This window comes from Crinia signifera, chromosome 2 (genome assembly GCF_055691185.1).
Source record: "Crinia signifera chromosome 2, ASM5569118v1, whole genome shotgun sequence".
Classification (NCBI taxonomy): Eukaryota; Metazoa; Chordata; class Amphibia; order Anura; family Myobatrachidae; genus Crinia; species Crinia signifera.
This window is the reverse complement of record NC_139218.1, coordinates 105,419,881-105,435,508: the sequence shown is the minus strand read 5'-3', so window position 1 is coordinate 105,435,508 and position 15,628 is coordinate 105,419,881. Positions and strand designations below refer to the sequence as shown.

The window sequence follows — 15,628 nt, the reverse complement described above, 5'->3', positions numbered from 1 at the left end:
ATGCTTTTACCTTATTGAAGGGATTTTTCCCCAATGCCTTTTCACTTTTTTGGGGGTAGAAAAAGGCATCAGTGAAAAATTCCGCAAAACGCGGCAAAATGGCTGCAATTTCTCCGAAAACACGTGAATTTTAAGAAATGTCATTTACAATATAGTTAGCGTTGAACTTCTTTCTCAAAAGAAGGATTTTTCATTATGGTATGATTTTCTTTTTTTTTCTTTTTTTTTACATTTTAATCTTTATTATGTTTTTCAGCAATTACAAGACATATACATACATACATACATACATACATACATACATACAAACATACAGTGGTACAACACGTATAAAAGTTACAGACATGTAGTAGTACATTTCATCATAGACTTTAGCTAGGGGGGGCTACGCTGCACAGCTGGCCCGGATAAAGCCTGGATTAAGTAGCCAAGGGTGGAGCCGGTCTTTTCGCTATAAATAACAGAGCATATATATGGACTCTCTTCGTGCCGGGCAGGGAAAGGGTCAATTGTTCATGAATTGGGGTAGTACGGCATCATAAATAAGTTACGAATCACAGTAAGCATTGCTTTTAATTCCCTAATAGGGCCGGGGTCTAGTGTCTATATGGTGCGATACATCAATGTAAGGCTACTATCCCTGGGTGTACGATCTCTACTAGGCATTAACATATTTCCTGGTCTGTCCCTGGATATTAATAATCTCCTCCTGGGCTTTGCCTCGCAGAGTGGTATTCTAATTCAGTGTTCTAGTACAGACGACATGGATAGTGGAGGTGAGGCGATGAAATTGTTGCCATTTAGGTGAGAGTGTATTATTGCCTCGGCTGCATCATAACGATTCTAGAGTGTCTTATTTATTAAAGTATCTATTTTGTGTGTATCATTATTTATCTATATTATGTGTCCCAGGAGAGGGAATTATAAACATGAAGTGAGCGATAGTGCTTATTTAGTGCTAAGGTATCAATGTGATTGGCCTCATAACCTTGTCTGTTTTATCTTTCACCCTATCCGTTTTATATGTGGAATTAATATATCTGTCGTGGCGTATATATCCATGCGCAGCATCAACAATGAGATTACTAAATGTATCTCTCTATGATACCGCAGTCTTCGGTAACACCTTTTCCTTATTTATCATGGTTTCTGTCCTGAAAGAGGGTAGATTGTGCCCAGTGGTGCCAGGTCCTGTCAAATTTAGCCATAGTTTTACGTCTCATGTGTATAAATGTTTCTTGTCTATAGGTGTAATTGACGAGTGCTGTCCAACTATTAAGGTCGGGGCCTTTGTTGGACATCCATGTCCTCCCAATTATTACTTTCGCCAAAGAGCAGAGATTGTTTATATACGATCTATCATTTCCCAGAATTCTATCTCTGGCTATGCCTAGTATACAGCACTTAACAGTGAAGACCTCCCTCGAGAAGCCGGTATCGGCAATAATTTGAATGACTCTATTCCAGAAATCCTCAAGTGCCCTGCATTCCCAAAGTAAATGTATAAGGGTGCCTGGGAAGAGACCGCACTTTGGACAAGTAGCGGATGCTCTGCCGGCATATTTAAATAGTGTTGTAGCAGATATATATGCTCTATGTAGTATATACAATTGTGTTTGTTGGGTACGCAAGGCACCTGTGGCTTTTGCCACTGATGACTTTGCCACTATCCATTCTTCATCGCTCAAGGGCCTCACATCTACCTCCCATTTCTCCCTTAACATACTCAGCCCATCTTCATATTTCTTTTTGCCCAGGGTGTGATATATTCTGGAAACTAGTTTTTTCCTATTTTTCGATTTCATTATTAATTTAATCGGGGATTCACTAAAAGATGGAAATTGACCAGGAAAGTACTCCGCCAAGAGACTTCTCAGCTGTAAAAAGTGAAAAAAGTGTGTTTGCGGTAGTCCGAACTCCTCCTTTAGCTGTACGAAGGATTTCAAACCCGTTATATTATACAGGTGAGAAAGGGTGGTCACCGTATAATGGTGCCATACTTCTTTAATCTGGAGTTCCTTATATTCCCTATTTAACAAAAGGGCTTCTATAGGATATTCCCGGTCTAAGAAGTCATTTTCCATCATTTAATTTGCTTCTCGCCATATTTTAATGGATTGGATCAAGAGTGGAGGATCTAAATGATTTTCTTTTTTTTAACTGAATATTTTTATGAAGGAAATTTTTCATCACAAATTATGCAGAGTGGACTAAGCACAGGGACAATAATGCACAGTTATCGTCTCTGCATTCAACATAAAACACATAACATTAATATAAGCGCAATCACATTGAAAGAGAATAGACACTAAAGAAAAAAAAAAGGAAAGCCAGAGGGGAAAAAAATAAGAAAATAAAAAAGGGAGGTGGGGAGGGGTGATGCCATAAATCCTTGTACGAAAAAAGTATAGTAGAGGGGGACGGAGATACCTATATGGTATGATTTTCTAAATCTGGGTATACACTGGACGATATTTGTAACAAGTTTTCTGCTTCTGACAGGTCGGAAAGGAAAAATCTAAATATCATTCAGCGTGCATGCACTATGTGGCTGACAATGCACAATTCCTAGCATCATAGCTACATACCTCCCAACAGTCCCGATTTTATCGGGACAGTCCCGATTGTCAGGGCCTGTCCCACTGTCCCACCCGCGGGTGGCAGTGTCCCACGGTGTGGGGGGGCTGTTGGGAGTCCCCCCTGTCAGCTGCTAAGCAGCGGGGAATAAACGCTGTGCGCATGCGCACAGCGTCTATTCCCGCAGCCAGGGGGCTGGGGGCATGGCTAGAGGCTCACAGAGCCTCTGGGTCATGCCCCCATACCGGCAAAATGGGGGTGTGGCCTCACGGTAGAGCCGCAAGTATAGGCCATGCCCCCCAAATAAGGCCACGCCCCCGAAAATTTCAACGCGCCTCCGGCACGCAGCAGCAGCGTCCCGCCTGCTGAACTGCCAAAGTTGGGAGGTATGTAGCTACATGGCAAGAGCCATGCTGTGGAATGCAGCATGGAACCCTCCTCCCGTCCCGTCATATGGTATTGTATTGTAACATCATTATTACTCAAGACTGACAGCATAGATGAACTTACGTAGAAAATGTGACGCAGTGATCTGATCATCAGATATAATTCTGCTTTCTAAGCCAAGTGGAATATTACACTCTGAAATATAAAAATTGGGATATAATGGAAAGTAACATTATTTATTATATGTAAAAGGTGCCACAATACTGGAACTTATATAAACTGGTCAATGGGATACTAAAAAAATATATATATATTTATATTCTCGAATGAATTTGCATGTATCACAACACAAAACTATCTGTCTCTTAACATGTCCCCAAGATTTTATGTGCAACAGAGCTTGCCCCTACTAACATCATAACACAAAGCAATATGGCAGCCTTCTGACAAAAAAAAGGAAGAGAAAATACTCTCTTTTTGTTGGGGCACTCTTATGTTAATTTATTTATTTTATTATGATTAATATATTGCATACTTGCCTACCTGACCCTCTCCATGAGGGAGAAAATGCTCTGCTCCTGGACTTCCCTGGTAATATATGATTGCCATCACCTGTGGTGAAACACCTTTACCTAGCTCCCCACCGGTGATGGCAATCATACATTACCAGGGAAGCCCAGAAACAGAGCATTTTCTCCCACATGGAGAGGGTCAGGTAGGCAAGTATGATATAATGTGGGGTTATGTAAATATTGGAATTGATCTCCTAATTATTATGCTGATTCCATCGTAATTGGGGTGAATCCCCTTGTTTTGTTAATAAAATGTAACTTTTAATAAAATAAGTTTTGATGGACTCACACACACAAATAAAGACACACACAAAACATATAATATATACAATTATGTACACTGTATTGGAGAATACTTCACGGTATAAGTTTCTGTCTCCTTCCTGAATAGGGTAGGACAGTTAAATTAAGCTGTCACTATGAAAAGTATAACAGTGTCTCATAGAAGGCTCATGACACTGAAACAATGACGAATAGCAACACTGTTGTCTATCTGCTGATAAATAATATCCAGATAGTACACTAGTAGTTAGTGCAATAAGGATACCTTACACCAGTGGTAGCCAACCCTAGCCCTCGAGAGCTACCAACAGTTCACATTTTCCAGACAACCTAGCTGCTGCACAGCTGCACTCATTAATCACTGACACATTTTAAAAGATACACAGATGGAGCTAATTAGCTCACTTGTGATTCTGTGAGGAGACCTGCAAAACATGCACTGTTGGTAGCTCTCGAGGACTAGGGTTGGCTACCCCAGCAGCAGGTAACTCGTTAATAGGGTGTGATTGCTCAATCATCTCATCTATTAGTGATTTAAACAGGTTAATCTCTTAAGTAGCAGCAAACCTCCCAACATGTCCCTCTCCAGGAGGGATACATTGCTCTGCTCTTGCACTTCCCTCTTAATGTGTGATTGCCATCACCTGTATTGAAGCACCTGTCTTATCAATTAACCTGTTCTACACAGGTGATGGCAATCATACATTAAGAGGAAAGTCCCATACATTAAGAGGAAGGTCCAGTAGCAGAGCAATGTGTCCCTCCTGGAGAGGGTCATGTTGGGAAGTAGCAAAGTAGAGTTTGAAAGACAACTAGAGATGTGCGGCGGCCACTTTTTCGGGTTTTGGTTTTGGATCTGGATCTCCCTTCGTGTTTTGGATCTGGATTGGTTTTGGCAAAACCACCCTTGTGGGTTTTGGTTTTGGATCTGGATTTTTATGAAAAAATGCTAAAAATTGCTAAAATAACAGAATTTGGGCCTGTTTTTGCCCCTAAAGTATTATTAACCTCAATAATATTACTTTCCACTCATTTCTAGTCAATTTTGATCACTTCACAGCTTACAAAATTGTTTTAATTTACTGTAGTTGGGCCAAAAGGGTATACCGAGGTAGCTGGATGACTAAGCTAAGCGACAGCAGTCGGCATCACATACATGTGGACCTTACACTTCCAACCTGGCACATCTTGGAAGCAGAGCGGCACTGCAGGGGCAGACAGGGTGGCAGTTTCATGACTGGTGGTAGCAGCTTCAGCCCCTGTACACTGGACACAACTCCTGTACACTGGACACAACCCCTGTACACTGGACACAACCCCTGTACACTGGACACAGACCCTGTCACACTGTACACAGGCCCTGTCACACTGGACACAAGCCCTGTCACACTGAACATAGCCCCTGTACAGCCCCTTGTACACTTGCCACTGCAGCCCCTGTACACTGGACTTGTGTACAGCAGCCCCTGCAGACCCTAATCGAGTGAGCAGCAGCAAAATAATATATTATTATTATAGCACAGCACACAGCACAGAGCACAACCACCCTCTTCCCTCTCCTATGCTGGAGTAAAGATGGCGGGGCGCGCGTGCGTCTTATATAGAATCCAGATCCCGCGAGAATCCGACAACGCGATGATGACGTTCGGCCTCGTTATTGGTCCGGAATTCAGGCGGGAACTCCCGAGCCGGATCCCAATATTCGGATCTGTCGGCTCTCAGGGATCCGGACCCGCTCATCTCTAAAGACAACAAGTGTGTTTTTATATGTGCTACGGTAAATTCAAAATAACATTTGCAAGAGCTATATCTTACTGACAGTGGTTGTTACACTTTCTATAAAAGTTGCAATTAAATCAACCTGTTGCACAGTTTTTCTCTAATATGGCAGAGACAACCCTGCTCCAATACAATCCTGTCCTAATTGGATAAAGATGTACAGACTCCAATCTGATCTGCACAGATCTTTACTAGTCAACACAAATCTTTATATTTCTCAATTGTCACTTAATTTGTTGGTAGCCAGCGAGAATAATATTCAAAATAATACAAATATCAGAGTTCAAAACACATCAATAATTGTTTGTAAATAACCGCAGTATTCAAATTTGATAAACCAAGTCTGTAGTTTTGTTTAAAATAAAAATAGACAGATTATGCCATGCATATAATTGAGTAAATCTCTGGGTAACCGTCTCCCACAAGTGATGGTAACAGTGGAGGTGTGAGATAAAAGTCTCCCAGGTGTGTTATTTCAACCAGACTGCTGTTGCTCTAATTTATATATCAGGAAAGAACAGTGTAAAGGTGCCCACACACGCACCGATCCTGGCGGTGCGATGCTATGCGATGGGGTGCGCGCTCCCGCGGCACCTCATCGCACAGTACAAAAAGTATGTGCTGCACATACTTTTTGTACTAGCTTTTTATAGCATAGCATCGCATCGCATGCACATCGCATGCACAAGGCATACGATGCGATGCTATGTGTGCTAGTTAAGCCGACAACGCACGCCGGGATCGGTGCGTGTGTGGGCACCTTAAGTCATTAGATGTCACGGAAAACTGGTCAATGGGATACTAAAGAATATATATATATATATTTATATTCTCAAATGAATTTGCATGTATCACAACACAACACAAAACTATCTGTCTCTTAACATGTCCACAATATTTTATGTGCAATAGAGCTTGCCCCTACTAACATCATAACACAAAGCAATATGGCAGCCTTCTGATAAAGCATGTCTTGGCAAATTGCATGATAAGATTGCAAAAAAGAAAAAAGAAACTCGGGTGGGGTGCACTCTTAATCCCCAATCTACAATTGCTAAGCTGCTCGAAAAAAGTTTTTTTATTTAGTTTTTTATGCCAAGTGAAAAATCTATTTTTATTTTTTAAATTATTTTATATCATTTTTTTACCATTTTTTGTGGTTAATTTATTGTATGTGCTTAAAAATCTATAATGTAAAAAAGTTAATTACAGATGTATAATAAGTCAATCTTTGCTGCACGAAAATTTAATAAAACAATTTGGCCGTGTATTTATATTATGCAAAATATTCCTGTAGGAATATTTTTAATTTTTTATTTTTCTATGCAAAAAATACCCATGCACTAATATTGCCTCTATTTGCGATTTATTTATGGACAAATATATTAGGGCTGGTAGCTAGGATTGGTGTGTATAGACACCAAGAATATACCTATGCACCAATACTATATAGGGCTGACCTTCATAAATCCTTAATGCCTTCACCAATTGGCATTATAATTTTGTCTCAATTAGATGAGATAAGGATTATAATCATTGGTCAGTAAAGTAATTCAAAAAATTCAAACAAAGTATATACAATATTTACACTCGTGCATGTGTATTAGTTCCCTTTATAATTGGTTTGTTCTATTGTGAAGCTGTATAATGGTCAATTCATATATATTATATTATGGGACTGTTAATTGGTCAAACCAATCAGTCACTTTACCACAAGATTATAGATTAGTCATTTTATCAAGCACAGCTCACAAAACACAATTGTATCCAACATTAGAGAGTATTCTTTGATTCTAATGTCACAATTCTCTAACAATGAATGCACTCAAATAGCAGAAAAAAGGGTTCTATACATATAAAGACGTAGCCAAGCCACACCTGATACACTCAAAAGGATATAGGTATATCACTTAATAAATTGCTGAGCCAACACTGGACAGACTCTCCTTATCCAAATGTGGCAGGTGTAATTAATCAAATATATGTGTATAAGCTATGTCTGTTTTAGCGCAAAACAAAAACCACAGATCCCAAATGCTGCAGCTACAACTTCAGCAAACAGACACAGCACTGGAAGTGAAGACGCTGCCGGGTGATCAAGCTTTTTGCGAAACGTGCGTTCCAGACAGACAGCCAGAGACGTGGTCACGTATGTATACATGACCGTCGGAGCGGCATCCAAGTCGGAGCTTCATTTAACAGAGAAAGCGCTCCTATGCGTCTCTGTATCTAAGAAAATCCAGGGCTGGTAACGTAGACCTCTCCCTGTGCAAGCAGCCGTGCGCTGGTTGTGCCGGCTCAGCTTTGAACACAGGCATATTGGTCCCCCTTCCTCTTATTTATTCAATTAGAGTTTAAAGCCGTGCACTTGTGTATACCCTTTTAAAAGTATAAACTGTTACTCATTCTTAGACACAATTGTATCTATTAGCGGTAATAGTCCGCTACAGTATCTACTTGTTAAAACCAATTTTCTTTACTGTCAATGCGCTATAGCAGAGGGTTCTTTTATGCTTCCATATGTATAACCTATAACCTTTTTTTGCAGGATATAGCATTTCTTAGTATTTTACTGTATTGAAGGCGATACAGCTGTTATATGCTTACATTAATAGATCACGCTTAATTGTTATCTCTGACTTTTGAGGGTCTATGCATTATTAGCGCTGTGACTCTCTACATTAATTCACCCTTTCTATGCTGATAAATGTGTGATCCTGCATTATATGTACAAACTAGGTTAATAGCAGAGGCTCATTTATTTTAGCCCTTGCAGACTATAGCGTTCATTCAGGCATTCACAGCGGTGTACCGCGTCGTGGTGAAGCGGACACAGCTGATATTTGTATATATGTACTGATTAATTGTAATTGCCATAACATGATAACTCTGTTCACTTCCAGCGCTGTGTCTGTTTGCTGAAGTTGTAGCTGCAGCATTTGGGATCTGTGGTTTTTGTTTTGCGCTAAAACAGACATAGCTTATACACATATATTTGATTAATTACACCTGCCACATTTGGATAAGGAGAGTCTGTCCAGTGTTGGCTCAGCAATTTATTAAGTGATATACCTATATCCTTTTGAGTGTATCAGGTGTGGCTTGGCTACGTCTTTATATGTATAGAACCCTTTTTTCTGCTATTTGAGTGCATTCATTGTTAGAGAATTGTGACATTAGAATCAAAGAATACTCTCTAATGTTGGATACAATTGTGAGCTGTGCTTGATAAAATGACTAATCTATAATCTTGTGGTAAAGTGACTGATTGGTTTGACCAATTAACAGTCCCATAATATAATATATACGAATTGACCATTATACAGCTTCACAATAGAACAAACCAATTATAAAGGGAACTAATACACATGCACGAGTGTAAATATTGTATATACTTTGTTTGAATTTTTTGAATTACTTTACTGACCAATGATTATAATCCTTATCTCATCTAATTGAGACAAAATTATAATGCCAATTGGTGAAGGCATTAAGGATTTATGAAGGTCAGCCCTATATAGTATTGGTGCATAGGTATATTCTTGGTGTCTATACACACACGCGATCTAATTGCACCAATCCTAGCTACCAGCCCTAATATATTATACTATGCCCTTCTGCTTCACTCTAAAAACACTTGTTGAAATTTGATTGCTAGTATACAGAGTCACACACTGCTGTTCATTCTTTGTTCCTTCACGGTACACACAATACTGGGAGCTAAGAAAAGAGGCTATAGACGACTTACCGGCAGGACAAGTACCCGCTACGTGTATTTACACCACCTGTCACACTGTGAGTAGGGTACGCCCACTTACATTCTCCTGTTTCTTCACTAACAGTTAAAACTGTCCTTTACTGGATTCACATTTAATTGATGGATTCTATTGTTTCTTATTGTTTTTTCTGAGAAATATTGGATCAATCAGACAAGAGAGACTGAACAAAGCTTTCTGACGGTCGGAGAATATCTGGACTGGTTGCGCCTTAAAAGTTTGGAAAATCCATTTCTTGCATTTTCTCACTATTGTTTTTTGGTTATTGGGTGATAACTGAGGATAAGTACGGACTAGAGGCTGCATTGCGCCAAGGAAAGATCATATCCTATACCTGCCTTTGTATATTGATTATAATCCTTATCTCATCTAATTGAGACAAAATTATAATGCCAATTGGTGAAGGCATTAAGGATTTATGAAGGTCAGCCCTATATAGTATTGGTGCATAGGTATATTCTTGGTGTCTATACACACACGCGATCTAATTGCACCAATCCTAGCTACCAGCCCTAATATATTTGTCCATAAATAAATCGCAAATAGAGGCAATATTAGTGCATGGGTATTTTTTGCATAGAAAAATAAAAAATTAAAAATATTCCTACAGGAATATTTTGCATAATATAAATACACGGCCAAATTGTTTTATTAAATTTTCGTGCAGCAAAGATTGACTTATTATACATCTGTAATTAACTTTTTTACATTATAGATTTTTAAGCACATACAATAAATTAACCACAAAAAATGGTAAAAAAATGATATAAAATAATTTAAAAAATAAAAATAGATTTTTCACTTGGCATAAAAACTAAATAAAAAAACTTTTTTCGAGCAGCTTAGCAATTGTAGATTGGGGATTAAGAGTGCACCCCACCCGAGTTTCTTTTTTCTTTTTTGTTTATAACTAAACGCATCTTTACTCGGGGGTGCACCACTGACCATCACACTTCTTAAGGCTATAGCCTAGGCTTAGGCTGGTAGGTGATGTGAGATAAGATTTTTTATCATCAATTGTAGTCAGTTTTTCCCCATCTCCTTATTTATTCAACCCTATCATTTCCATTTTAGTGCAGGCTCCTCCCACCCAACTCCTTCTCATGATAAGATTGCATTCAGACTTGCCTTATTGCATCTGCAAACATATGTCTTGTACACGTCAGAGTTGCCTACCCTCCTGCATTCTGTAGAAGACTAATACCCCTTTCACACTGCACTTTTAAAATGGTATATTGCCGTTTTTTTTTCCATTTTAAAACGTTTAAGGCTGCAATGTGAAAGTGCCAAAGTTGATTTACCGGTTAAAGTTAACCGGTATTTCAACACGGTTAAAAAGCAGAGTCCTACACGTTTTAAAGCCGTTTTTCTGGCAGTTTGAACAGCTCTATTTCAATGGCTTGAAACGTGTCCCTTGGGGGTTAAACGGGTTGAATGTGTGAATGGTATTAAATGATTTTTAAAACGGTGAACGGTGCAATGTGAAAGGTCTCAAGGCTCAGACCCGTTTTAAAGTCCCATTTAAGAATACCGTGTCATTACCCATTTCTGCAATGTGAAAGCAGTATCCCTGAATTAGCAGCAATCTCCCCCTCTCCCTCATTAGTCTAGCAATCTCCCTCATTTCACCTAGCTCACATTACACTGTTACATTGTTGGGAACAAAAGGAATGAGAGATACATTTACATTGAATCATCAGCACCATTTCCCAGCACTTTACCAAGTATAGTAGCTCTTAGTAACTGCTTTGGGGCTCATCTACATTTGGATATAAGTCATTTAAAAAAAAATCCTCTCAGATGTAGCAGTACACACTAACACTTCTAGGTGCCACGTTCACAATCTTTTTTTTTCACAATCTTCGGAAGTATTGTACTTAGGCGATGATAATCAGTTTCACTTGTGTTGTTTCTGTATTTTTGCTTACCTTCCTCTGCAATGTTGAATATTGTTTGCATTCCTGCTTGCTGATATTCGGCAACTTCAGTATCTAGGAGCCAAAGACCAGGCCTTGACGGCTTCATTTCAATTGTTGCAAATGTACCTATGAGAAAATAATAGTAATGAAAAGATGTAGAAAAGTCATGTTGCTAATAAAGTTAGGTACTTGTGTAGTATCACCCCTCCCACGATGGGCATCATATAGTAAAAAATCGCATCGCATGCGATTTTGATCACAAATGCATCCAAATGCATTTAAATTAGTAGGAAACATGTAAAATGCACCCCAAATGCCATTTTTCACACTGTACCACCCCCACTATCAACGCGAACCCGAAGCGTGGCGAACGCAGTGAGCACGTGAGGGGCGGCGGTACACGTCCTACAACCTTTTCATACCCCCACTATCCACGTCAGCGTGGAGTTGAGAATAGAAAGTGTGGCGAGCGCAGCGAGCCACCGAGCCCGAAGCGTGGCGAGGGGACGCGGACATCTGTGAAGCATGCGAGGGGACGCGTATACCTGGGAAGGTATCCGCGTCCCCTCGCGGGGCTCACTGCACTCGCCACGCTTCGGGCTTGGTGGCTCGCTGCGCTCGCCACACTTTCTATTCTCAACTCCACGCCGATGTGGATAGTAGGGGAATGAAAAGGTCGTAAGACGCGTACCGCCGCCCCTCGCGGGCTCGCTGCGTTCGCCACGCTTCAGGTTGGCGTTGACAGTGGGGGTGGTACAATGTGAAAATGGCATTTGGGGTGCATTTAACATGTTTCCTACTAATTTAAATGCATTTGGATGCATTTGTGATCAAAATCGCATGTGATGCGATTGCATGCGATGCGATCGCATGCGGTTTTTTTTCAAAAATGCATCAAAACAGGAAAAATCGCATCGCATCGCATGCCATCTCATGCCACAACATATGGCATGCGATGGCATGCGATGGGAGCCGTGATACTACACAAGTAACTAAAGTTATGTTTCTACAAGTCGTTGTATAAAGTTTTTTTCATCAAAGTGGCAAACAGTAAGTTCCCGACTGCAAAATAACTGTTGAGGGGGTGTGTACAGTAGGACCAATCAAAAGCAACATTCTCAGTGACAGCAGATTTTGTTTGGTCTTACTAGCCATCATCTGTAGTATCATTGAGACCAGAGTTTTGGCCGGGGTATAACTAGCTCTACAGAGCTAGTTATACCTAGGAATAAAAAGGGTTCATGCAGCACCCCCTAGGACTACAGTGAATGATACCCTGTGCTCTGTGACTTTTCACACTATACTGCAATGCAAATTCTATTAAAGGATAATAAACACCAGGATAAAGCATAAAACTGACCCTAGCAATGTTTCTGATATTTCTCTTGTATTTTTTTACAGGCAATCCAATTTGGCCATCCGAAAAAAAAAATAATATTGCTACAGAAAACATAGGTTCACAGAAGCCTGTGTGTTTTAGTGTCAAACATACCAATTTTTAGTGTTACCAGGAAACTGATTGCTGATTATCCATAAGGAAGTGTGCTCTGGACTGCACCATTTCAGAGGGATATACAACTTCTTCCATCATTATAGCAACCAGTTGGTAACTATTTAAACCTCCATACTTACCACAAATTGTATGACATTACCATCTGTCCCCAAGCCAAATAGGAACAAGCGGTGTAACAATATCTGGACAGTACATTCATTGTTTTGATCAATTGGCCATTTTGTTTTTATATGATTTTGCTTATATGTTTTTATTAATAGATTTGTTATCATTTATAAAATTTGATTTAGCGCCGCTTTGTATGCAAATGTGCATCCCACATTTGCATATTACATTTTTTTCCACAAAAGAGGAGAGACCTGGTTGGTTGTGTGAAGTGGCACGGAGGAGTAAGTGAGGGGGGCGATGGGGAGTGAAGTGCGCGAAAAAGGCAGCAGCGTGACAGTCTGGAGATGTCCGGCAGGACAGTGCGGAGACTACTACAGCAGGTGCAATAGCCTAATCAGCATCCTGTGAGTCCCCAGATACAGCACACAAATGGCAGGAGAGACCAGAGGCCCCCGCAGTGTCAGGTGGCAGCTTGGGTCAGAAGGAAGTGGTGCGCCAGTGAACTCGGGTGACCAAGGGCAGCAGAGTGAGGAGAGAGATGGAAAGGAGACCATTGACCCCCTCCTGTTGGCGTTGGGCGCTGGAACCGCAGAGACAGACAAACTGTGAGTGTGGAATGTAGTGGACTGTAGTGGCCTGGAGGGGAAGGAGCAACCCTGTTATAGATGAAACACCCCATCTGGTGATCGATCACTTCAGAGGGCAGCATCGAGGAACCAGTGGGGATACTGACATTGTAGAGACAGCTATACCGAGTTTCACTAGCTACTGTATACCCTTCGCAGGGATGACAGGGACGACATTTTCCCCCTCCATCTGTAAGAAAAAGACCACAGGAGCTACTTATAAAAGTATCCCAACCCTCTCCAATAGAATAGCGTGAGGAGTGACACAGCATGTATCCCAGGGCTCAAGCCAAGAGTTGATGAAGCATCAAACAGTGTTACACTGCTTTCATTAGGCAACATCTTCATTTTGTGATGGAGATTTAGATTACACTAACTCTTTTCAGCCTGTTATAAAAACAAGACTCAGCCAGTCACCAGTCTTTCCAAAGCGACTATGGATAGTTAGACTTTTCTGTCAGTGCTCCAGGGACTACCACTATGGGATGCTCATACTTCACTTCTAAAAGAAAGGGCCCTGAAGTGACACATTATTTAACTAAACCCTGTGCACAGGTCTAGTTATAGAACTTGAATATCTGGGACAATAATTATGTGCAGGTATTCACTGGCCATGTTTGATGCGTTATTTATATATGATGTTTTCCCTGTGTGATGTTACAAATTGATGATATACTGTTAGTGTGATATTTATAACTGGCATATAATGGACTACTGACACTGTAGAGTGAGTCTTGGTGGGATAGGGACACCGCTATCATTTAAAAGCCGATTACAATCCTTGGTAACCATTGACATCAACTAACAGTGCCAGAAGGAACAGTGCATCGGTGTGATCACCACCGTAACTTACCTCACATTGCATAATCCTCCAAAGTAATGTTGAAATTGTTAGTAGATGGTTATTTGCTTAATTGTAGAGAATAATTCCATTCACTGGTCAGGTAGGACATCATCCGTGTTGTTGCATAATATGTTCATGGCTGGCTTTAGTGATAAAGCTGTGACACCCTACGAAGGTCTCCTTAACTGCGTATTGGAATTGCAAGACCCAGCCATACCTCCAACAATTGGGAACACCCCTAAAGGTGCTCTATTAATTGTTTACTTACATTTGGACCTTATTTAGGACTGTGTATCAAAAAGTTAACCCGAATGTTCTAAGAGTTTTGATAAGTAATTTTTGGATATCGCACTCATCCTGGCAAATAAAATTGAAGCAGTTGTACCTTTATATTGTGCCTTTCCTGTGATTAAGAAGGTTTCTCCCAACCATCAAGGATAAAGAATCTGGCAGAATCTACCACTGTGCAGTTGGCACAGAGGTAACCCAAATCTAACCCCGGCCATACACTACACAGGTGTCTCTCTAGAATATTGCACCCAAACTAAATTTTCAGTTTTGAATAGAACGATTTTAAATTATACCTAGGTTATCTGTTACTTACCAGGTATTAGAGGATAAACTGCATGTCGGAATTCATTATTTAATTTTTCAGTAACAGTTTGACCATGAAAAGAAACCACATGGATATCTTTCGTACTTCCCATGTTCAACATATGCCATCTCACCAACTCATTCTGGTACATCTGCAAACCAGGCAGATTGTAAATAATGCCATTTATAGCTGAAAATAAACAGAAGCAGAAATGTTAATAAACATACTTAAGCGCTATTAACTTTAGATAAAATACTGTTTTGTAGAACTCTTTTAATTATGCCACAAGCGGCAACAACCAATTAGGGTAAAAATCTGCTTTACAGAAAAGAATGCAATATGTATCATATAACAGAATATTGTTCTTAAACTGCACTTATACGCCTTGAAAACAGAAAGGTTTTGAGTCGTCCTTTAAACATGTGCAGGGCTTGTGACTTACAGAATGACCAGAGCAGTGATCCCACAGTGTAGGAGCAATAACTAAGGGCCTTATTTTGGTCCACTCTTTCTGACAAAATCCTTCTGAGATGGACAAAACCATGTACACTGCAGGGGGGGGCAGATGTAAAATGTGCAGAGAGAGTTAGATTTGGGTGAGTTATTTTGTTTCTGTGCAGTGTAAATACTGGCTGCTTTATTTTTACACT

The 15,628-nt window shown here is 40.2% G+C and overlaps 1 protein-coding gene across 1 annotated transcript in view; it reads right to left on the bottom strand.

Annotated features, from left to right (window-relative positions):
• F5 (coagulation factor V) overlaps positions 1-15,628 on the bottom strand; it is a 93,860-nt gene that overhangs the window by 11,473 nt on the left and 66,759 nt on the right. The window contains 3 exon segments of the mRNA XM_083172681.1: positions 3,088-3,159; positions 11,302-11,418; positions 14,988-15,167. Coding sequence (XP_083028807.1) covers positions 3,088-3,159; positions 11,302-11,418; positions 14,988-15,167 — 369 coding nt within the window.